This window comes from Periophthalmus magnuspinnatus, chromosome 21 (assembly GCF_009829125.3).
Source record: "Periophthalmus magnuspinnatus isolate fPerMag1 chromosome 21, fPerMag1.2.pri, whole genome shotgun sequence".
Taxonomy (NCBI): Eukaryota; Metazoa; Chordata; class Actinopteri; order Gobiiformes; family Gobiidae; genus Periophthalmus; species Periophthalmus magnuspinnatus.
The window spans coordinates 22,330,499-22,356,532 of NC_047146.1; the positions used below are offsets into that span (position 1 = coordinate 22,330,499).

The window sequence follows — 26,034 nt, forward strand, 5'->3', positions numbered from 1 at the left end:
GATTTTGGATTTCGGTGGCCGTTCTGAAAGACAGCGAGGGTGTGAAGCCGTGGCTGTCCTTGTGTCGGGGTCAGAGCTGTGGACCTGGTGCCAGAGATTCACTGTGAGGTCACTAACACAGGAAGTGCTCCCCCTGCGGTCCCAACTGCTCGTACTGCAGGAGGGAGCGGTGCAAAATGACCTTCAGTATGGATTCTGTCGCCGAGCCCATATATACGGATTGTTTTTATTTGTCTGTGTGCAGCTTGTACTTTTCACTGTTTAAATCTGCCAGTGCCGCTTGCCTTTTAGAGTTCACAGAACGGTTTGTAGACTAAGTATCTTGAATATTTTAACAGGCATGAATTTCGGATTCAATTGAAGAAGCTTTTGACATATTTCAACAATAGAATGATACAAGAACGGCAAAAACAAACAAAAAGACATTTTAAGGTCAGTAATAAGTAAGTAAAAAAAGTTGAAAACCAGTGTTTATTCAGGCTCTTAATATCTGATGACAATTATGAAACTGTAGCTGTAAGTTAGTCTTTTAATGTCTTTTGATTTTGACTGTGGTAGAATGTAGCAAAGTACAAGTAGTAACAACAAGTAGTACTTTAGTAGTAGTAGTAGTAGTACTTTAGTTTCAATTTTATCTGTACTTTTCTTAAGTAAATGTACAGCAGATACTTTTTACTTTTACTTCACTATATTTGAGAGCAGGTATCTGTACATTCTACTCCACTACATTTTTGTACAGGATTGAAAAGTAAAAGTATGTTGTTGTTTTTTTTTTTTTTTATTGTTTGAGACCAACTGAAAGGGCTGAGTTTTTTTTTTTTTTGTTTTTTTTTTTTTTTTTAACACATTCATAGTTTGAGCCCAAAAAAAAAAAAAGCAAATAAAAACAGCTAGGAATAAACAATCAACTGTATCGTTTCTGTTGAACAAAATTCAGCACAAATCTTTAGCGAAATCACTACACTTAAAAAATGTATTAGACTTCAAAATCTGTGCAAAATACTTAACTTTTTTTCAGTAAATTTTTTAAACAGGTACTTTAATACTTTTACTTAAGTAGTTTTTTTTTTCATGTGTTACTTTTACTTTAGTATTTTTTGCTCAGGAATCTGTACTTTTACTTAAGTAACACAACTGAGTACTTCCTCCACCACTGGATTTTGATCTACTTTTCTTATTTAAAAAAACAAAAAACAAAAACATATTAATATTTATTGTTTTTATTTTTATATAGCACTTTTTTACCAATAGAATAGACTAAAGTTATTTGTTTTAACACTAAGGCCAAGAACAGTAGATCATTGTGGGCTCTGTTTCAAAATCCCATCTCTCCATCAAAAGTCTGAGAAGTCAATATTTGCTGTTATCTGCAGAAATTGTGTGTGCATTGTTCACATCGGTTGCCAAAAGGTTGCGTAGAGAAAATCCTAGTTGTTCAGAGTTTGCAGCACAAATATCAGAGGTTAAGATCAAGAAGATTTTGATGATATTAGATTTTAAGCTCACCAAAACTGAGCTCAGTCCACATGTCGCGCCCGTCCCGTATAAACCTCATTGTCTTACCTGTTTCTTTTCTGTGTTGCAGTCCATCAGAGAGGTGACAGGTTATGTGCTGGTGGCTCTAAACCAGTTCGACTATCTACCCCTGGAAAACCTGAGGATCATCAGAGGGACCAAGCTGTATGAAGATCGTTACTCTCTGGCTGTGTTCCTCAACTACAGGAGAGACGGGAACTTTGGTTTGCGCCAGCTCGGCCTCAAGAACCTCACAGGTACAGTCCTACAGTGTCATCCCTGCTAAAAATTATGTTTCATCTGATATACAAGTAATTCACTTTAAGTATAAACATTACGGGCCGTATCTTTCCCCCGGTCTTAATGCAGCAGTAGCAGTAGATAATGTGCTAGTGTGCCGAGCCAAAATATCAGGTGGAGTCGAGCAAATTGAGGAATTGTTAAAATAAATATCAAACTACTCTTCTGAAAAGCATAACGTGTAACATCAGCCGACTCAAGGCAAAAAAAAGATCTTTTATTAGGATGATGAAAGTATAATATTTCAAGGGCCAAATGTTTTGTAAGACGTCCATGAACAGTTTGGTTTGTACATTTAATCCGAACAAAATGAAATAACAAAGGATACAACAAACATTATGAATATACTAATAACTACAGTATAGCTTACCTTAAAATGTTCTCTTCTGGTCCATATGCCGTGGCGAGAACCGTGCGTGCCGAGGTGAATTTAGGGTTGCCATCATGAATAAAAATGTGTGGGTAAATGAACTATTGGTATGTAAAGGTTATGTTAAAACTTGATAGTTTGTTTTTTTCACAGCGGAGGGCCATCGTCTTCTCCGCTGTAAAATGCTCACACTTCTTTTTGCTGCTAATGAGGCAAAAACTGCTGACACCAACCCAAAAGGCAGTGATTTTAAAAGCCACAGCGGTCACAGATTGGTTCAGATTCCATCATTGTATATGTACTTGTACCGTCCTACTCCAGTCACCAGTGGCCAAGTACAGCCTCTTTGCGCCAGTGTTAACATGGTGTAGGTAGCGGGAGTTTTACCTGGACACGCCCCCTAGTTAATGCTACTGCTCTGTAGACTTGGAGCACAATATGGTCCTTCATCTTTGTAACTTTGGGTGAATGCAATCATTTGTTACACATGTTACTATGATTTTGTTGAACATATCTATACGATTTTAAGTGATCACATGTTTTCCGTGATACACTGTATACATTTTCACACAGAGATTGACCTAATATCTTCAGTATTGAAGTAGTAGTAGTACTACTGTGTAGTGGTAAAGGGATTCTGTAAGTGAAAGAGAGTCAATAGTTATAGTAGTAATACTGCTAGTTCTTTTTATCTCTGATTGACATTGAGATATGTGATCTATACTCTACCCTCAGTAAGGCCGTGATGTTGAATCACAATGTAACAACATGCTTTGATCTTTGCTGTCACTTCTTTCTCCCGTACTATACGATCTCATTAGATCTTGTAGCAGAGTATTATATTAGCAAAGAGACTGGTGATAAATGCTGACAAACAGTGAAGTGTGTGAGCTTCTGTCTAAGGAATGAATTGTTGAGCTGCTGTGTTCCCTCTAGACTCCCTGACCCCAAAGTCAGATCCAAAAAGCTCTTGACTTGCAAACGACATGTAAAGCTTTTCCACCACAGGGTTAAGTGGGTCGAGACAGGCCAGGGCCAGCTCATTATGTGTGCAACACCATGCGCAGCACACAAGCTACTGGAATAAGTGGGTGGTGTTCAAAGAAAAACTATTTGCACATTGAGCTCATGTTGTTGACCTCATGGTGTGAACATAGGTTCTCTCTCATCACTGAATCAAACCCAGCCAGCAGGTTGTGACGGTAGCACTGGTGAAAGGATGAGAATCAATTTCCCTCACTAAGGATTAATAAGGTATGCTTAAATATTATTAAGTGTAATTTTATAACCATAGAACAAATGTAAGATCATAGGCCTATGTGTGCTGTGACAAATGGTGTGGAAACTTTGCACAATGCCATATGCTTGTCTCAAATCTGCACATCATTCAGGATCCAAACTTTATTTAGATTTGTAAGGAGCAGCACGGTACCAAGGCTGTGTGCTGTGTCCAAAGTCTTTGTAAATAATTCAGACTTCTCTCATTGTTCTGTTGAAGCGCTCCTTCCTGGCCCTTCCCCAGAGCCGGAGCAAACGCCACAGCCACACTGAGCTTTCAGACTGCTGCTTTTGTCTCATCCTCCATCTTGTTTTCTTTCTTGTGCCATGCTCTGGGAGCCGCATATGCCACCACCAGCAGCAGATGCAGTGCCAAGTCGGGCTTGTGGAGGGCGCAGGGGGCGGGCGTTTGATCTGCCATACATGCCCTTGAGCTATTAAGTCCAGGGGAAGTTGTGCACGACGCCGCCATGGCCCCAATACTTTCACTTTTCTTTCATAAAATGTATGGTAAAAGTTTTATTAAGTTGCTAAAATGTCATGTGACATAAAAAATGTACTGGACCAGCTACGTTCAGACAGGGGCATTGACCTTCTTATGTCCAGAGAAAGGTTTGATGCTTGATATGTTGCCGTGGGCGACACATCTATTTTGTATTGTCAGAATAACCGCAGGACACAAATGTGCTCATAATGATAATCAAGATGAATCTGTGGTTTGAAAATGAGTTGAACAGTGAACACTTTGACTGTGTCTGTGTTTAATCATGCTGCTGTCAGAAACGGGCCTCCCAGTCCTACACTATTCTTTCTTTCATTTTTCCTCAGTTCCCTTGACTGTAATTTAGATCAGGTCTAATAATTGTACAGGCTATTTTGGACGAAGAAAAGTGTTCGGTCATGGTGAGTAAGGACTTCCACCTCAATTAAAGGCATCTGGCTTCCCAGCATTACGTTTCAAAGCAGCATTTGTCATATTTAGTATTTTGTCTAAATGCTGATGAAGCACTGTAGACTAAAATATCATATTCACCTTATTGCGGAAGTTGCCGTGGGCGCCGACATCATCATTGGGGTTGTATTATTTTACATGGGGCTGCTAATCTTGACAGCAGATGAGTTCTATACAGACTTTACAGAAATCAACTTATTTTATGTCATATTTGAGGCAAAACCTTTCACAAATTCTCCATTGAAATGAAAGGTTTTCCGACTTTACTGGAAGTGCAAATGAAGTAGAATCTGATTTAAATTATAGAGGGACATTAACCCTCCATCTCCCTCCTACTCCTACTGTCCAAAACATAAAAACACACGCTGCTGTACACCTTGTATAATGGTATAAAGTGCATTAGCCTTTGTATACCACTTCAGCCCCATAAAAACAAGCTACAATTCTCAGCAAATTTTTAGAGTGCTCAATATGTATTCTATCAACAGGATAACATAACAGCTTTTATCTCTGTAAGAAGATGCACAATGCAATTACTATTGATCCAAGTGTAGAGTTGGTGCTACAATGGGTTATATCCTCCATTACACTATGATTTCACTGTCATATTAGTCCATTGTTCCCCTGTCAGCAGCTGGTGGGACAAGCCTAAAATGATCAATACAAATCCATAAGCAGAACATATAAGAGGATAAATTGCATTAAATACATATAGGGCTAATCGAGAGTGGTAGCACTAAAGGACCTCGCTAAAGCCTGAAAGCCACCCACGTTCTGCTCCGGTCGAAATTGCTTGGGATGAAATCAATTTGTCGCTAGTGTATTGTAGCATTGCACTTATTGATTTTCCCCGGCGCGCTCTCTGCCAGCTGTGAATGGACTCGGTGGATTTGGGTGTAGCGCAGGGTGAATGTCGGAGGAGGTCTGAGGAAGAGGGGGATAGGACTCTCTCCGATGCACCTTTCAATCAAGCTTAGCCAAGTTATCCTCATGAATATGAATTATAAGGCACAGGCGAGCTGGTGGAAGAGTGGAGGATTGGTTTACTTGAGATGCGAATTAGGAATGAGATGGATTCTTTAAGTTTAAGACGAAGTGTTTGGTTGTTTTATAGAACAAAACTTGCAACTAACTCTGGCAACTGTCTTGAGAATGCCCAGTATTCAATGCCAATGGATACAATAGTGTTATGCTAGTTTTTTACAGATCGACAGTCTTCGAAAACTAGTCTGGAAATGTTCAAATTTGTCTGATAATTTTTGTTTTTATTTTTTTTCATTATTATTTTTATTATTATTATTATTATTATTATTTTTTTTTTTTTTTTTTTTTTTTTTTTTTTTTTTTTTATTTATTTCTTTATGTTATTTTATTTTGGTAAGACTGATACCTGCTCAACTATGTATCTAGTTTCAATTAGTATCTGAGTATTAATTTTTCTGTCTGAATTTGAAGAGACAGTTTCCCGGTGGATATGCCATGTTTTAACAAAATTGACATGTTTACTTAACTGTAAATTGTACAATGCTTTTCTGTGAGATCAATAGATTATAAAACATTTGTATCTTTGGCTCTAGTCTCAAGTTGGCCTTAAGATTGAATTAATGAACGTAATACTCCAGACTATCTCTTCGTTTTAGCTAAAAGGTTAACGTGGGCCTCCTTGTGACATTTTCAAACTTCTAAATCTGTATTTTGCCGAACAGTGACCCGCGGTGTCTTCCTCGCTGTCTGTGCCAAAGTCTCTCGCGCTTCGTCTGGATCCCTCTGAACCCCGGGCAGTCTGTGTACTTTCACATGGTAATTACAGCCGTGCATTCCTGGCAAAATAATAACCGCCTAGCTCAATAAGTGGCACAAAATGAGCTTTTCTCATTTAGTGCACTTTGTCGCCATCCCTGCCTCCCTCCTCCCTCTCTACCTTCTTCCAATCTCTTTGTTTGGTCCAGGGTAGAGCTGCTCGGTTTGGGGAAAAAATCTAATCTAAAATCGAAATCAAATTTTCTGGAAATTGTTGTGAATGCGATTAGATTGAAGATATACAGTTAAAAAGTAGGATTCTTGGGCAGCACTTAGCAACAGTAGTTAAGGTGGAACTTAGTAGATACAGTTGTACTTTCAGTAAGTAGTTACTGTGGTACTTGGAGTGGTACTTAGACCAATACTTACAGTGCTACTTATTGGTATTACTTAGTGGGATATATGTATTTCTAAGTGTAATAATGTAATAAGTATGATTACCAGTACCACAAATTACCTATGTAAGTATCACACTAACTATCACTATAAGTCCCATTGTAAGTACCAATACAAGTACTGCTAACTACCACTAAGTAATACCATAAGTACCACTAAGCATCACTGTAAGTATTGGTATAAGTACCACTGTAACTATCACTATAACCATTGCTATAAGTCCCACTATAAATACTAACACAAGTACCACTAACTACCATAGTAAGTAATACCTTAAGCACCACTAAGTATCAGTATAAGTATTCATCTAAATACCACTCAAAGTACCACAGTAACTACTACTGAATATGCCACTGTAAGTATCCAATAAGTTCCACCTTAACTGTAGCGAAGTAATGGACCTTATTTTAAAGTGCTACCGAGTCTAAACACTTTATAATATGTAACACTTTAATTATCCTTAATAAAGCATGAAGGAAGACTTAATTCATAATGAACAAATAGTTTATTAAGTATGATTAGGCTTAGTAACTGCTTAATTAATTTTCTAACTGTAACTCCAAACCCTAAACCCTTAAGTAGCTACTAAGCCTGAATAATTCTAATAAAAAACTGTTTGTTCATTATAAATTAAAACATTTTTATAACGCTTTTCCACGTTCAAGGCATTCGAAGCTCTTTACATAACCACTCATTCATTCACGCAAATTCATACACCAGTGTACGCAGACATAATGAAGGCAAGCACAGGATAGTGTGTTTTGCAGAGTAATTTGACTGCAGCCTTTGCGATTTGATCATTTTGCAACTTTGATTCGATTGCGACACTATGTCCTGGTCCAGCGTGCTCTATGTTATTTGCAGATTTGTTTAGTGTTGTTGATTAGTTTTCCTAACCGCCCTCCGCTCGCATCTCGTCTGTCCAAAGTGAAGCACCCAATCGGAGTGCTTGTCTGCTGATCGCTGTACACAAGCCTGAGTTAGACGCCAAACTGTTATCCACTCCTTCACGGGCCATCTGCTGCCTCTGTGTCTGTCCCATTCTGTCGTCCCTCCCATCTCTCCATCCACTTTTCATCCGAGCGCTCTTCTCATACCACTCCACTGATTGTCTTGATTTGTCAAGCTGATGCCTCGCTCTCAAACACAGAGGCCATGTTTGGGCAATTTGGGTTCTCTTTACAGAAATTGAATCATACTTTGCTTTTTTACTATAAACAATGCAATAGAGTCATCTTTTGTTTTGACATCTGTTCAGTTCACTTGGCTGCCTTTGGATGCTGTGATATGCATATTTATTTTGTTCATATTTATTTATTTATTTTTTTTAAGCCACATGCCCTTTATTAACTCTGGGTGGAGTGTATTTCAGTAGTGGTGACAGACAGCGTTAGACAGTTCATTGCGTAATAAAAGCAGCCCAATATGAGAGCGTATGGCATTACACTTATCTCTGTTACATTTATTGAATTACACGTATATCTCTTCTTCACAGGTCTGACAACGTTAAATAGTGAGCCTCTATATTACAACCACTTAAAATCACTGTGCTCTATTATATGATTTGACAAGCTTGCAAATGGTCTAAGAAAATCCACAATTTATGGAGTTGGTTATTTTCTTTCCTCTGCTTCGTTCTGAGCACGTTGACAAAAAATTCTTACAGTATACGGCGTTTTTACTCAAAAAATCCTCGATCAGTGGAAGCGAATATAAGGTACAAGGTCGAGAAATATAGAGCTAGTGTAAATATTCTTATACTATGATGCTGCTGTAATACTAAGTTTGGATTTCTACATTACGTGTCAAATACATACTGTACCTCCTGGTGGGTTGTGTTGATGCGTCTCAAGTCATCTTAACGCAGTGGGCGCTGGATGTGATCAGATTCATCTAAAGTTCACTTCTACATCTGGTCTTTTTACTGGTGGAATTTAACTTCCTATGTGCAAGTTACAAATCTTAATGTTGTGTTACATTGATTGAAAGAGTCACCACCTATACATATATTGAGTTTGACAAAAAAATGTATCCTTTAAAATATCAGAATTATGTAACAGTTTAAAATCATCATCATCATCATCATCATCATCATCATCATCATCATCATCATCATCATCATCATCATCATCATCATTATTAATTTATTTATGTTTTCTTTATTAATTTCTTTATTCTTTTTTTATTATAGAAATAAATCTTATATCCCATTGAATTACAGAAAAATTGTTCAAACAACCTTTCTTTCTGTTCTTGATTATGCAGATATAATATAGATGCAGACTTCAGCCTCTTCTTTGAAGCCTTTAGATGCACTCTTTCACTCAGCCCTTCGTTTCATAACAGGTGATGAATTTAAAACCCATTATGTACATTATGAAAAAGTAGGTTGGCCGTCGCTATCTGTCAGAAGAGAAAAACACTGTATAAAATGTATTTATAGGGACTACCTGATAGACTGCCGGAAAATGTCACTTGTTTGTTGAACTTTGATGCAGGAACTTTTAATACAAGATCTCCACTGAAGCTTGCAAAACTGGATACATTGGTGCCACTAATGTACTTTAATAATCTGGTGATAAACATCTGCTCCTATTTTTTATGTTTTAAATAGACCTGTGCAGTTATTTGTTTTATTTGTATTGTAACAGGGCACTGTCACAATACCATTACAATAAGAGTCTGGTATTCTCATTGGCCTCTCCTTGTATAAATATAGATAAATGAAAATAAATGAAAAATGAATTCCACCAAGACTATACATTGTTCTTCAAAACACATCTGCTAATGTTTGAAATCTCTCTGAATTCTCTCAGCGTGCCCACATCTCGAGACAGCGATGCACTGGGGAGTCAAAGGATCCATGGTTCAAGGTGACAGGGACGAGCTGACAGACAAAGCGCTCTTGAGGGGAGCGCAGCGTACAACATTTACCTCCCTCCGATCTCTACGACTCCTATTTTCCATCTGTAACAGCTAAGGTGAAGAACGGAGCAATGGTGGCACTAAAGGGGGATAGGTACCGTAGACATTGGCTGTACTGCACTTCCTCCAGAATTTAGTGGTGTCTGTAGCCTGGCAGCCAGCAGACCTCAGCTCTCCCTCAATTGTGTGTCTAATTGATTACTTCCCATGCAATTACCTCCGTGTCACAGTCAATTTTTCACTGCTACAGGACGTGGGGCAAGAGGGACTTAGTTTTGTGAAGGACGAGGATCACATTGTCACACTCGCACGCCGCTAATGTGGAGAGTGAGGGGCACATGTGTTAAATTGGGGGACAGAGCAGGATATTAGGGGTGCTTGGAGTTAATTGATTGTACTGAGAGGCCATTGTGTGAGTGACGTAGTGAGGGGTTTTCAACAGAAGTGATGTACTTGGATTTTATGTAAGAAAACAGATTGTAATAATTAGGGATGCACTGATCTGGCTTTCTCAATTCCGATACCGATTTTAGTACCTTGATTTAAAGTATCTACTAATACCCACGGACGAAAAATCACACTTATTTCCTTAAACACAGTTAGCTTATTAAGGGAGACAGTTGTGTTATGTAACTGTTGTTTATCCTTCTAATAACTACTGAACAGCTTTGTATGAATAAAAGTTTAAACATTATGAGACATTCAAGGCCACATGTGTCAAACTCAAGGCCCGCGGGCCAAATGTGGCACTCCACATCATTTTAAGTGGCCCTCGACAGGATAAATTCCAGAGATACACAGTTACACAGCCATATTTTTACATCAATGCAAATTTATATGCAATATTTGCAACTTGAATAAGTCATAAATACAGGAACAGTTAATTAACAAGTAAAAAAATGTGTTAGATTTACTTTACATCTGGCCCTTTGAGAGTAGCCATTTTGCTGATGTGGCGTTCGGAGAAAATGTGTTTGACACCCCTGTTTTAGGCAAAAATCAGCTTGTAATTAGTTTCATTATATCCAATTAAAGGCCCGACCAGGATATCGATGGAACCGATACCCGATCCAGCAAATTTTACAGTACTGGCACCGAAATATTAGAAGTTGATGTCGTTTTTGTGGTAGCTTCAAATCTCGGAAAATGGTGTCATGGGTTTCAGCTTCTTGTTGCCCACTGGTTTCAGAATGATAAGATATAAGGAGTGTTGTCATAGTGATTAACGATGGAAACTAAATATTATGTCTTTCGAATGGGTAAAAGTTGCCAAATACATTACAGATTTGGCAACATGAGGCTGAAACCTTTGAATAGTCAACAGTTTGAGGTTTCACTATAAAAAAAGATTGAATATGTTGTTTTTGCTATGACAACACTGCAGTTACAGTTTGAGTTTTTTGTTAAAGCTACTCACTCAACCGCTTTACCGCTTTTACCACCAACTACATTTGAACTGCATCTTCCTCTTTTCCTCTATACACTGTCAAAACCCCATACATGACACATTTTCCCCCTTTTGGAGTCTGCCTAAGCACAAAAGTTTATTATTTTCAATTTGCCAACGTCTGTTTAAGCGTTTTAAACTTTTTGCACAGTCACGCTGATGATTGGTAATTACATGTGAATCACTTTGTAAATGCATTACCTGAAAAGACATGATTAAACATCATTTGGAAAAGAATGGTGTGTTGTAATTTTGGAAGAATTCATCAAAGTTTGCTCGTTGATGCTGAAATATTGTCTTTTGGTGTACACCGGCTGTTTATTTCTTAAGTATAAATTGTCTTTTCTATCTGGGAAAAAAAATGGTTATAGCTACATCATTTGCCAGACGTTATAATCTATGTATATTTATGCCAGTTTCAAGCTTAGATTAGAATGTAGTGTTGTAGTGTTTGCAGTACAACGAGTGCAAAATATTGGCTAAACTAAGACTAGACCATAACTAAACCAAGAAGTCTACATCAGGGCCAAACTGGACTCAAGCAGAACCAAATAATGAGCGTTTTTAACTCAAAAATCAAAAACCAAAGCTACAAACTCGAGAAATATACAGCTGGCTTAAATATTCTTATACTATGACGCTATATTGAGTGAGGATTTCTACATTACGTGTCAAACGCATACTTCCTGGTGGAATGTGAAGTGTATCGATCCTGTGTTGATGCGTCTCACGTCATGTCAATGCAGTGAGCTTCTTTTCAGGGCCCTTGTGTTATGGTGTCACTCGCCGGCTTGACGCTCTGTGACAGCTGTCTACTTTTTAAAGCGAAGATGACAGAACCTGAGAACCACATCTCTTTACTGACTTGAACCCAGAGCTAGTCTCGTGAGCAACATGACAGTGGGAAAATCTTAAGTCCATGATGAGTGAATTAGATGCGACTGTAGCTCTTCCCGGTGCTCATCCTGGTGTGGGATGCAGTCAGCCGTCTACCTGTGTACCCCATCCCTCGGGGTAGAATCAGTTCCAATGTCCGAGGTGTTGGAAAGTGACTTCAAAACGCTTATCGACATGGTCCTAAAGTCAAGAAAACAACGCGTAATTCCTGGTTCAGTTTCATCTCCCAAGTTCGGACATGAAGTTTAGTGCTCTAGGAATTCCTTTAGTGGATAATTTTTGTAGATTCTGGAAGGGGAATAATCTAGTCACCCCGATGGCATTCTTTTAAATAGGGTTGGAAAAAATCAAACGCTGGAGTCTGTACCTAATACTTAGCGACTAAATCAGGGGTGTCCAATTTTTTTTCACCGAGGGCTGCATACTGAAGCATATTTGAGGAGGAGGGCCGATCCCGGGAGTCAAATGGTGCATTTAACACAGGTTTGAGAGAGACATTGTAGAGAGAGACTTTAATAAGACTTGGAAGATTATTTTTAGGTCTGTGTCAAAATGCAATGTGATGTTATTCAGGTTATAGAGGTAGAATTTCTTCAATTTGTACTAAAAAATACTTCTTGATCAATTGAGACACTTTAGGAGGAGGCATAAGGGCCAACAAAAATTGATCTGAGGGCCGCATTTGGCCCCTGGGCCGTAGTTTGGACAGCCCTGGACTAAATGGACCTATGAAGTTATTTATTTTGTTTGTTTTTTGCATGAAGAGTCCGGTACTCTCACTGGGCTCACTGTGTATAAATAAACATAATTGAAATAAATAGGATCCACTCAAACCTATATGCAATTTCGTGTCCCTTCTAGATTTATTTTGGTGACAGTGACCAGGAAAAATAGATAAGTGCATCTCCCTTCTATTTTGAGATTAGATTTGAATCCTGATGCACTAAAGCATGCAAGTGTGTGAATACATGATTGCATCTGTGCTCGTGTGTGTCTGAGTTTTAAATAATTAACACCTTGAGCTTGTAGTTCCTTCAAAAGTCCCATCACTGTCTCTGATTGCACATTGTCCAGTTCAAAGTTACTCGCCTCACTTTTAGAAAAACAGCATTCACTTATGATCTTCTACCATCTTAACTGAACTTCTGCCTCTGAATTTAGGAGCTCATTTAAAGTTTGCACAGACGTGGATCAGATATTAATGTAGATTATTTATCAAAACACTGTCTTTTCCTCCCTTTTCAAAACTGTGCATCCCCTGAGGCTAGTGCTTAGATCAGACCAGGATCTGCTGCTGTGATGTATAAACCAATAATCGACGTTAAACAAGTGTGAATAGACTTTGGCTGGATTGCATATGTTTAATATAAATTATCACTTTGCTATAATGAAAAAATGCATCTAATGTTTCAGGATGTTTAAAATGAGCTGGATACATTTATTTAGATTTTTTGTAGTTGTAGTTGGGTCAAAAAAAAAATGTTGGGTGTTTGGATTTTGAGTTTTGAGAGTTTTATGTCACTATAAAACTATAAAATGCCACTATTGGATGTTCAAAGTCTATTTTGTCACTTTTTTCTGAAGGACTTTACACTTGTCTTCATGGAGATTTATTGCTTTACCTGGAATGTTCCACTTAAACTTCTTTATCTCCATGGAGACAAGCAAGAGGCACCACCAGGTTAATTTCCAGGTCAAATTTTAGGAGTGGCTACTGGAGAAAGTACAAGAAAAGTAAAGTTTAGTGTCGTATTATGGAACATTCTTGGCAAAGCAATCCATCATCTCCATGGAGACAAGCAGATGGTGGGCCTTCCAACAGAAAGTGACCTAAACGATGCAAAACATGACCTATATAGCTATAGAAATGTGTCGATATATATATTTTTTGTTGTTGTTACATCTTAGCATGGACGATCCCATAGCTTAGAAACCATTACTTCAAAGCTTCTTCATAATATTCAAAAAGTTATTAGATGCCGTGATTGACATAACTCGTATGAGAGTGTGATAAATTCCCACCACTGTGCTCTTTTGCACTGGGCCGATAACACGCGGTGGCATTATGTCCTCTGTGATGTTGGTGATGCCATGTTCACTTTATGTCAGCTCCGTTCTGTCGCCGCCGTTTCTACAGCACAGAGTCTTGACACGAGCTTCCTGCTTTGATTCTGAGGGTCTTTGATGCCACGCGAGCTCCGCACACCCATCTCCCCAGACGAGCCAAATGAGGAGGAAAGCAAATAAAATGGGATGTGACTGTCGGCTGGGTGGTCTGCAAACGCCACTAAGGGAGATGTCACTTTGGATCAGATTGTAACGGGACTGAACGGACACCTGTGGAATCGGAGATGAGAGGTGCCGTGTTTGTGAAGGAAAGACACAATGAAGAAAGCGGTGTTGTTTTCTTTAGTGATTTTATAAACAAATGGCTTAAAACCCCTTTATAATACATTGAAGACTGAAGTAATTTGGAATCAAATTAGTAGTGATATATGGTTATAGACCAAAACTATGAGAAGGTAATAGAATAGTGCTAATTTGAGACTAAAATGGCTAAAAATACCCCTTGGCTCTAGGAGTAAATTTCTCATTCACTTTTCCCTTAGATGAAAAAACAAACAAACAAACAAACAAAAAAACGACATTTATATTAAAAGTCTGAAAGCTTGCTCAGGGCTAATCAGCTATGTGCTAACTAATGATCACAAGACCTATAATTATATTTAAAATCTGTTTCTGAGACTTTTAAATTTCAAAGTTATTTAGCTGAATTTTGCGTTGACAACTGCATTATGAATATTAGTTACCACATAGCAGGTTAGCCCCCGCCATGTCTGTGAACTCCTAATATCTGAATATTCTGAAAAGTCTATGGGAAAAATGAATGTAAAATTTACTTTTGGAACCACAGCAGACTTCAAAGTTCACGGGACTGTTGAGCTTCATATGCTGATTTGCACATTTATGAAAATAGGTGATTTAATGTGCCTAAAATATGTGTAATTGCCCCAAACTTAGCTGGACCTTAACCGTAAAAAGAGACGGTGGCAGTTCAGTATTTGCAAACTGTGAATCTCAGTAAATGTTACAATCTTATGGCTAAATGTAAACGTAGAACTTAAAATGTGTTGTTTTTTTCCATGCATAGTATTTTATATAAGTATAAGATAATATACTATAAGCCCTAATGCAGCTTAAACTTTTTTCATCACAGCATGACAGTATTTATCATCAGCTAGCGTCTACGAGATTTCACTGCAGCCGTGTTTTAAACCCAATTATAAACCCAGCTCACCGCCGACACATAAACACGTACATTAGCCTCCAACCCCTCGCCTCTGCTCTCGTCTCCCTCGGCAACTTAATAATTAATACACTTATTTTTTCCCTCTTAGGCCAAAGTGGAGCAGCTATTGATGGAGGCAGAGATGGTTAATGGGACATGCTCTTCCCGGGTCCTTTGAGCTTTGCTGGTGTTGTAACAGGCAGCACCCACCGCAACTCAAAAAGATATTGTGCGTTGACATGGGTCTCAGAATATGTGATCAGTTTTGATTACAATAAAGTGGCTGTCAATAGAGTATAGAAATATGTGGTGATGGTCAGAAAAAGGAAATGCAGTAACTCTTTATAATGACTATCCTTAATAATAACTTTATTAAGAATTATTACTTAATAGCCTAGTCTAAACTCCTAACTCTAACCCCTTAATTAAGTCGATATCAAGCCTGAATCATCACCTATCATCCAACACCTATATTACACAAAATTTACTCTTGTGAGCTTTAAATCATGTTATAATGCTCCTCAAAAACATACCTAGAGTTGTGTTTTGTTCCTTTCACCCATATATTATCAGTCTGCCTACATCTCCAAACCTCAAAATGCTCTGTTCCACTTTGTGATGCCATGAAGTGATAGTTTTCAAGTTAACAGCCTTTACCTTTTACCTTTAGTTCAGTAGAGATTGACACTTCCAAGGGTGAAATTATCCAAATGAGTATGAAGTTTAAAAACACAATGGAGTACTTCCTGTATCACCACATGACATCACAAGGTGGAAGAGAGTGTTTTTAGTTTGTGTGTTAAACATGTGTGAATGGGAAAAAAAAAACAAAAAACAAAAAAAAAACACAACTCCAGGTATATTGGAGATGTGAGGAGGAAAGAACATTATAACATAGATCAGAGAATAGCCTAATATGCCACTTTTAATATATTCGCACGAACACTGCAGTGTGGTCTGTGCAGTGTGGTCTCCTGACAGGTTTTCTCCAGGAACTTTAAACAATGCATTTTTTCAAGACTAAAATGAATCAGGTAGATCTCAAGTTGATTGTTGTGTTGTCCTGAAAATCATACCAAATCCTGTCTCCAAATACATTTTTCTGCAACAGCGTCAGTAGTGATGGATCTGAGTCTGGGCGAGGTATGCAAAACAATGATTTACAAATTCTAAGTTGGATAGTAGCCTCATAGTACCTGTACCTGATTTATTTAAAGGTAAAGTTTAAATAAAGTCAAACTTGTCTTGGCCCAGTGCAGATATATTGTAAAAGCAGCTCTTCTTTGGCTAAAATGAGACAGTTGCGCGCCGTCTGCCTGTAATGATAAACAGTTGCGCTGTTTGCAGGCTAGTTATTTTTGTTAGCAGTGACAGAACAGCGAAATTCTGCTCTGACCTCTTAAAATTGTAAAACGAGCTTATAACCTCACAGCTTTGAATAATTAGGATAGGAATTGGTTGACAAATTTAGGAATAAGCAACCGTTTAAATAAACTAGTTCCGTTTGTAAGGCAGTAAAAATCCGGTACAGTGCCTTGAAGATACATTTTTCACATTTTCCCTTCTCCATGTTCCATTATTCATCACGGCGTCTGGAATAACGTGACCTCCCTTTGTATTTTGGCTAAACCTGCCCTGATTGTGGTGGGTGCCTCCGTGCGATGGCAAAACCAACACGTTTGGTATTTGCGTGTTAAAATATGCTTGTTCACTCTCTGCTCTGCTCCTTCTCATTCTGCGCTCTTTCTCTGAGCCTGTTTTGTTTTGCACATTCCTCTGAGTGCGACTCATTTGAATTCAGCCGGCAGCCCCTTCGCACATCAGCCTTGATAAGCTAAGTGGCCCTCAGCAGCAGCCATTGAAGGATCTTTTACTTCTTTTTTAATCACGCACTTGTTTGTCCCCTTGATATCTCCTTCTTTCATCATTTGTTTCAAGGTATTGTATTATTACTTCGCCGCCTCTTCTTCTACCCATCCATAAGGCTCACATTACCACACTTTTATCACTCTTTGAGTTCCAAAACACTGGAAATATGCTTCTCCCAATGCAATAACCTCCCTGTCATGATTTTATTTTTTCCTCTCTCCTCATCTCTAACCAGCTGCTTTGCCTTTGCTCCGCAGTAATTCCATAATACGTAAATCTCCGCCATTTTTCATAGGAAACAATTGCAAGTGGGTTGGGCTAAATTTAATGAGCAGTTTGAGAATGTAGTTATCTTGACAAAGGAAAGCCCTATGTTTAGAAAATTGGGGAATATGGCTACCACCCCCACGCAGTGTTACACAGTTTGGATAAATTCTACGACTAAGAAGTGCCAAGAACTGAAAAGCACATAACAGCTAAGAAAACGACGCTTGGGTCTGAAAAACAAAGTCCGGTTCTTCATGTTAATGTGCAGTGCTGTTGTGAAGACTTACCCACAGCTATCAGGCTAGCTTTATTTTACCCCAGTCCCTTCAAAAACAGCAGTTTGAGCCATCTTCTTCTGCTCCATTTGTTGTTACTCTTCAGAACGCAATCCATGTCCCCCCAATCCCGCTCTTTTATTCATCCCCAATGTCACTTATTTTCCTACTGCGACGCGGCGAAGGTTGTGTAGCTTGTTTTGTAAGCACAGCACAAACAAGCCTTGGTGAGTCTCTGCCAACCACTTGCGCTCCCAAGGTCTAATATGGTGGAGTTCAACGATTGGTGCATCTCTTATTCAACTAATGGAGGCCGTTATGTCTGTCTATAAGGATTTAAACGTAAGCTATGTAAACTTTGTCACCATGGAGATTACTGCTTCCCTGCTAGTACATGTAAAAAGGGACTTACTATGTGATGTTGAAGCCAAAGTGGGTATAGTAATCGGTTAGGTTCACACAAAAAAAATATAAATTTTAGAATCCCTATGGTTTAAAATAGAGCTGGAAGACAGGTCTGAGTTGTATGGTGGAATTTAAGTTTCTGTGGTGAGACTGCAGATGTTTTGTACTGGTTTATTCTTTATATCTTCATTAATGAGCCATAGACTGTATATATAAACGGAGATAGCTAACCTGCTAGTCGCTGCTATCCAAATAGGAAGTGATCACGGGAGCACTTCTGGCTCCATCGACTCTGGCTCCAATTCACTTTACATTGAAAAATTGTCACCCCTCTCTCCTTAACTGCTGTCTGACTTGGCATTTTGGTCTTACAGTGTTTGTATTAACCCACTCTACATGATCCTGGTATGTTTATTTCGCTAATTTGTCCATAAATCAAAATATGAGCATTAAGAACAGACAAATCAGGCGCCTTCACTCCCACTAGCATTAGCAACAGGTTTGATTGACAGCGTTGCTAAGGGAAGTTACCTTCATCAGCCTCGCTCTGGGTTGGCTTTTTAGTTGCTATGATACTCGCGGTCGGAATTCCAAATATGGAACTCAGCTCCAACTTCGTCCCTATAACTGCTCTAGCCTCGACGAGCTTCATTTGACTGGAGTTGAACGCTATGGGTGACGTCACACTCACTTAGTCCACGTCTTTATACAGTCTATGTACTGGGCCTATCCTCATGAAACAAAAACTGTCACAAAGTTCAACATCTTTTCTATCAGCACAAGTTAATCCTGTTTTCACTGTAGTTTCAGAAAATGGTGCCATTATTCAGCCCCAGATGTGATTGTTGTCAGTTGAAAGGACTTTGGGTCATGTGTGTGAAGCCAAAATGATATGGTTCAACTTTTGTGGATCCTATAGAAAGTGAACACATCCTAAAGACCTGCTTGGCATTTACTGCTGCATTTGAAAGTTTATGTATTGCTGTCCTTGAAGCAAGAGTCATTCTATGTCAGCTGACTCTCTCTCAGCTAATCACATACTTTTTCAGCCACCATAGCCAATCACCACACCATTCTACTGATTTTGGCTTCCTACAAAATCATTTCCCTTTCTTATCCCATCACCGTCCTATTTTTTTCTACTCCATAGTATAAAACAAATGATTAAATTGCAGATTAGCACAACTTGAAAAGTACACTTCATGGGGTCAGCTATAGAGGTCCATCTGATAAAACATGCATTTAATTTATAAGTCTCTATGCATATTCACACAGACTCCTTGCAGAAATACCGCACGCTCCATCTGTTGCCCTGTAATCTTTTAAATTTTAATGTGTTTTTTTCATCTTACATTGTGGTAGCGCAATGTTTAAACCTCTGCCTTTATGTCCCGCTTTATAACTGCATTAGTACTGCCTCTCACACGCTTTCTCTGCCCACGCCACATCCAGAGACAGACCAACATCTCGTGAGACGCTTTTATAGAGGAGAATTAATGCACTTGTTCTTTGCAGGTCAATAGTTAGACACATCAAAGTGCAATCTGAATGGGTAGCACTGTTTTGCAGGGACTGTGTTAACCCATTTCAATCCGCCGGACACAATCGTGACCGCCAAAAAATATGTACTTTTGAAGCTCTAAATTTGTTACTGTGTATATTTTCTATCTATGTAAGAAGAAAGGGTCAGGCTGAAATGTGCCACTTGTTTATTAGAAATTGTCACATGACCAGAGATGGTTATGTAAAAGTGAGACCTCAAATAAAAGGTTAGTAAAGTTATTTCAATTTAACCCAGGATAAGGATTTTTGGTACACATCATCTTTAAGGTCTCTAGTAATTATAAATGCAACTACATACATACAACATACAACTACATACAATTACATGTTGGTCACAATTGTGAATGGTGCGATAGAATATTGTCCCATATAGGGCAATATATGATAATAATGAGCACACATATTTGCATACAGCATATACATGATATGTTGGATGAAGATGATGACCCCCCCAACTGTGCTGTACTTTTTCATGTACTTTATTAATACACTTGATCATGCCAAAGCTCTACAAATGGCACATGAGTTTCATAATTTCATCTTTGGGGAAAAAAGGGTAATAATGCTGTTAAAATGGCATGCTTTCCTTTAAGTGCTGCTCCAACCATTGACCTTATGGTGATGAGACGCTGAAGCTGATGGAGTTCTGAAGTGTGATATAATTCACTGCTCAGTATCCAACTTATAATACGACGTCTTCAATAGATTATTTCAATGGGTCAAAATGATATCTGTGATAGAGGAAGTCAGCAGGGCTTGAGAGCTCTTCAATATAAAAGAAAATGTACATTGAGGAAAAATGAAACCAACGCCTCCCTGTGGTCGGGTTTGATTTTAGTTTTGAATGTGCAACTTGACAATTAAAATAATTATGTAATGAACTGTTAAATAAATGTTTCTGTTCTTTCTTCTTCTTCTTTTTTTCTTTTTTTTAATTGAACATTTTATAATTTGTTTCATAGATCATTCTTTCATCAGCAATTTTAAAAACAAATAACATTTGGATGGCAAATTGCTGTATTGACAAAAACTACTGTATAACTACTTAAATGATCAATAATGAAAGTTCTAAAACCATGCCTACAAGATTTCACTAAACCTGTACCACATGATACTACATATTTCATGAAGTTATTTCTTATGACAAGACCAGTATTTTACACCAAAAAGTGAGTTGTCTTTGAAGATTCAGGCCGTGTCATGCACACAGTGAAGCAGCCCGCAGAGAGGCGCAGGGAGACTGACAGTGCACTTACAGCAGATGATGGATGGGGGAGGACTCACCTGTTGTAGAGCTGTGCCACTGATCCCCACTCCTCACATCAGGAGAAACAAACAGCTCAGAGCCTGTCGGCCATGATGTCTTCTGATGGCACAACATGCTACTTTCAACTTACTGCTCCTCTGAGAGCAACAGCCTCAGATGCTCAGTACACGGGAGCTATACATATGACAAAGCATTCTAAGCACTGAACACATGCACGCTATTTTTAATGCACAGTTTAATGTTATGCACATTGTCCCTGTTAAACAAATATGTTTAAGAATTATTCATTCATTATTAATATGTTTCCTCTAATGGATGCATATACATACGCTGGTTCCCAAATGGGCTATTTTGACAAATCTGCAAACCAAATATCAGTAATTATTTAAATATAATAATAATAATAATAATAATAATAATAATAATAATAATAATAATAATAATAATAACAATAATAATAATAATAATAATAATAATAATAATCTTAAAACAAAATGCTTTTTAAGATTAAATACGTTTTTTTTTTTCTTGCTTTTCTTTAAATGATGATTTACATGATTTGAATGTCTAGCATGAGAACTAGGTCTACATGTTTTCCTTTCTTAAAAGTTCAAGGTGTTCAAAATAAAGTAACTCTAAGAACAGTCTTAACATTCATAGCAGTTTTGAAACATATCCTCCCTGTTTTCAAATAATGGCTCACTATTTCTGCACTGGCCATGGCATTTTGAGTTTTTCATCTCTATTTCTTTCCTTGCAACTTATTTCAGTGTCTATCAGACTATAGTATTGTAACCTAGCAACACTGTGAGCCCTGTTGCACTGCTGGGCTGTGCAGCAGGCTGTGCACCCGGCATTTAGCCTCTCTGACCCAGAATGCATCTCATCCTCCTGCACTGGCTCTCCCCTCTGCTTCTTCCGGCCCAAGGCATTCAGCCTAAACCAAGTGGAAGTCAATGAGACAACAGGGACTACAAGTTAAATGTTCATGGTCCCACTGCTCTGGCTTTTCTGTCTGTACAATGGTTTTAATACACAGTGCTGAATTCCAACATAAATCAATCTGTCTATGGTATCCTCTGTTATAAACTAAAAGTGTGGAACAGAGTGTTTTCTTTTTGGGAGAAGAACACAGCCTAAATATACAGGATTTGTGTGTTAAACGTGTGTGAATGAAACAAAACACAACTCCAGGTCTGTTTTTGAAGAGGAAACATTATAACATTGATCAGAAAACAGCAAAATATGGGCCCTTTAAGTGACTGTAGGGTCATTACAAACATTATTTACAGAATTTGTTTACAGTGGTGGCTGTTGTAACCCTATGGAGTAGATTAAAAAAAACAAAAAAACATTCTCTATTCGGCATTAGACATTTTATTTTGACAACTCCATTCTTTCTACTTCCTCTTGAGTATAGTCTAATTCAAATTCTCCATCAATCTGTTGTTTAATTATCACTGTTTATATATATTTTTTTCAATTGGCTGTCGTATTATTACTTGACTCGACATCTTAACATCTATTTTTAAGCAACCGGGTCGTAATACCATCGTAGCCATGCAATGTTACAGCAAACCAGTCATTCATTTTGTCTGTTGTTCTACATCTTTCTTCATTAAACAATTCACGCTAGTCTTATTAATTCACTCTCACAAACTCATTAATATGTTTTTTTCTGATCATTGGTTTCCTATTTGCCTCCCACTCTTAATCAAACTCATCCCCGCACTGCAATAAGGGGGAAAAAAACCTCAACAACAACAAGCTCTTACCATCAAAATAATTGCCTGCATACATTTGTTCTGCCTCTGCGAATTTCATATTGTTTTCCTAACGGTCATGCACACTGGATATTACATTGGCTTTCTGAAGGTGTCGGATAAGCTACATTCGGAGTTGCTCTCGGGATAGGGAATAATGATGAAGTCTTTTTTTTTTTTTTTGGGATGCACCAACCGTAGCCAAGTCCGCAAACTAATTAAGGCATTTTTCCTCAAGTCGCTAAACAATCAACAACAGGATTTAACCATTGATTTGCCCCTGGCCGCTAACTGTAGCTAATGTGCAAAGCAAGCGTTTACCAGTAATGAAGGCATTGCTAGCATGGGTTGAAAGAAGAGAAGAAATGTAGGAGAAGCTATGGGAATGGAATAATAAAATAATAAAACAAATTAATAATAATAATAATAATAATAATAATAATAATAATAATAATACATCAGACTTATATAGTGTTTTTGGGACACTTAAAGATCCTTTACAAACAATAAGAAAACAGCAGAAGACGATGGTGGAAATCATGGGAAGAATGCCAGATTGAACAGGTGATTTTTTAGTTGTGATTTGAAGTGCTGCAATGAGTCCGAGTTCCTGATGGATTGTGGGAGTGAGTTCCACAGGGCGGGAGCAACGGCAGCAAAGGCTCAATCCCCCGACGTTCGTGCTTTGTCCTGATGAGGAGAGTGAGGAGGTCGGTGTCAGCTGATCTGAGGTGGCGGGTGGGACAGTGCTGATGGATTGGGATAGGGAGGGGCCAGGTTATGGAGGGACATGTAGGTGATGAAAAGGATATTGTGTTGGATACAGAATTGTACAGGGAGTCAGTGGAGTTATTTGAGGACAGGGGTGATGTGGTTATAATGTGTAGTGTTCCTATTTTGACCTCTATGAGAAGCACACCTTCACTGTTGCCAGGAAACGTTTGGCTACAGGAAAACCCATCGTGATGACTCCCAACTCCCATCACAGCAGGCCTAAATTCCGCTGTAACATTTATGAATGCACATTGGACACTATGGATTAGACTATAAAGAATGACAAAGTTTCTACAACAAAATAGTTGACAATCTCTTTCGGGAAAGAAACTGCCACAAACATCGGTCGGGCTGGCATCTTGGTTGACTCTGCTTGATTGTTTCAGTTGATATCTCCTCTGGAAGGCTTTTCACCACATTTAATGTCAAAAGTCTGTAGCATCTCAGATGACCAGGGCTAGCTCCTTAGCTAGCTATTAGCTGTTGTTTCGATCATTTATGAATTATTTCCTAGTATTTGTATTTGTAAGTATATTTAAGTATTTCCTTCTGTCACATTTGGTGTAAAAAGTCTGTAGTATCTCAGGGGTACATAGCTAGCTTCTTTCGTGATCTCCAGAAAAAGAAATATCTAATTTAAAAAAATCCAACCATTCCTTACCTGTGTCCTTTGAACTGCACATGATGTACTCCTTAGTTGGTTAAAATCCCAGTGAATATGTATGTGTGTATGTATTCATCAGATGGTGATGAATATGTGGTCAGATGAATTACATTTTTAGATTATACAAAGTTGACAAAAGGGACAATGCCTTGAGTAGCAATAATTATCTTTAATTAGGCTACTTACCATCTAAGCTTCAGCGTTGGTACGCCATCAGCCTTTTTCTGCATAAGTTGTCCCTGTAAAATTGCTGTTTGATGTTGTAAAGTTTTTTGTATATACCCCACACCACTATAAACTCTTTGTAGGCCATCACGAACCTGAGCTACTGCAGGCGACGCACGGTGTTTACACAGCTGTACTGGTTTTACAGAACTTAATTCTGAAAGGGCATCAAAGTTTCTTTTGACACCATGTGGCTTTTTTTTCTGTGTTTCCTGTTAAAAAGCTTGGAGACACTCCGTTGGCGAGGAAAAATTTTGAACTCTCAACGTAATCTGAGCGACGTGTTGCGTAATTACGCCCGTTGGATGCGCATATGACATTGCCAATGTAGATGGTCCGACCTAAAATGAAAAGTGATTCCTGCATGCACGTTGTGCAGCTGCGTGTGTGGGTTCTGTTTATAGGCAACCCCAACAGATATATATATATATTTTTTTTTTTTTTTCATTTTCTTAGCAATAAAAATTGTTGAATTGAATAAATGCATGGACACATTTAATGCTCTACTGTGTAACATTAACATTTCAGTCAAAGCAATAACATCTGCATAGAGACAAGTCAGCGGTGGACCTCCCAATTCGCATGTATCAAAGACTGCACATGTGTAGATGCTGTACATGCAAGACTACAATATATAGGGAAATTTGACCTGGAGCCAGGAACTAGTTAGCATCTACTAGCTAGTACCAAACTGGAGTATTAGCTCTTAACTTGGCTCCCTAGAAGATATTCACAGTTATATGGGGAGAATATGTAAACTCCTCACAAAAAGGACTCTCCTGACTCAAACGTGGGACCATCTTGCAAAAGTGCTGTCCGCTTTGCTTCCAAAGTACAGTTATTTTCACCACACCTGCAAAACATCAGCCTCCTCAGCCTCCCTTCTCCCCTTTTAGATCCAGAGGAGAAGCCGTTTTTCTCCATCGCATTGCATGTGTCTACCTGCGGGTGTACAAGTTATTTTAGCTCAAGTTAAAACAGTTTTTCTTTCAACTCTACTCTTTGCTTCTTGTTTTGTTATTTGGGTTCCCACAACTCCAGTTTGATTTAAGAGCGTAAACAAGAGGTAAGGCAGAATGTAAGATGAAAGAAAACATTGCTGAACTCCAAGTCTACAATGTACACCATTTCTAAGCTCACGGAGAATCACCATTTGCAACAGTATAGATGACAAATAATCATGTTTAAGGGTTAGTAACAATGCTTAAATGCCTGTTTCCTTCAACAGTTAAACTTAATTTGTACACGATGCAGGTGGAAGTTTTGTTACCCCATGTATCTCGTACTATGTCGTCCAAATAATACAACTATTCTCTGTTGCTTTGGTCAATTTCTGCCAGAATTCTCCCTCACATTGGGCACACAATTTGAATTTTGAGACCCTCCTAGCCAAGCGATATCCCTCCTGTAGTGAGAACCAGGATTAATTTTGCTATCCCGCGCACACCACACGCAGGGAAAGATAGAGAAGTTTGGGGATGGGGTCTGAAGAATTGCAAAATGGCAGAACTAATACATCCAGCTTCACCTATTATCCACAGAGTATCATTTAATGGAGCTTTTGTGGAACGATATTGTGTTTTGGCAGCTGGTGGTCACTGCTGGTAGGAAGTCGTCTCATCAGTTTCAGCCCTGTGTCAGTAATGTGTTTGGAGGAAGATAGAGAACACGTAAGCTGTGTAAATAATGCAAATCTGCTACTGGGATTCATATTGTGTCTGTTTGCACGCTCATTTCTCTATTTCTGTTTTTTGTCTTTCTCAGCCTTGATTTCTGGAGTGAAAAAGAAAAAC

At 38.4% G+C, this 26,034-nt stretch overlaps 1 protein-coding gene across 1 annotated transcript in view; it reads left to right on the plus strand.

Moving 5' to 3' along the window:
• The window catches only part of LOC117389172 (receptor tyrosine-protein kinase erbB-4), a 336,244-nt gene that overhangs the window by 202,158 nt on the left and 108,052 nt on the right, over positions 1 to 26,034 (plus strand). The window contains exon 3 of the mRNA XM_033986791.2: positions 1,586 to 1,772. Coding sequence (XP_033842682.1) covers positions 1,586 to 1,772 — 187 coding nt within the window. The remainder of the gene's footprint in view (positions 1 to 1,585; positions 1,773 to 26,034) is intronic.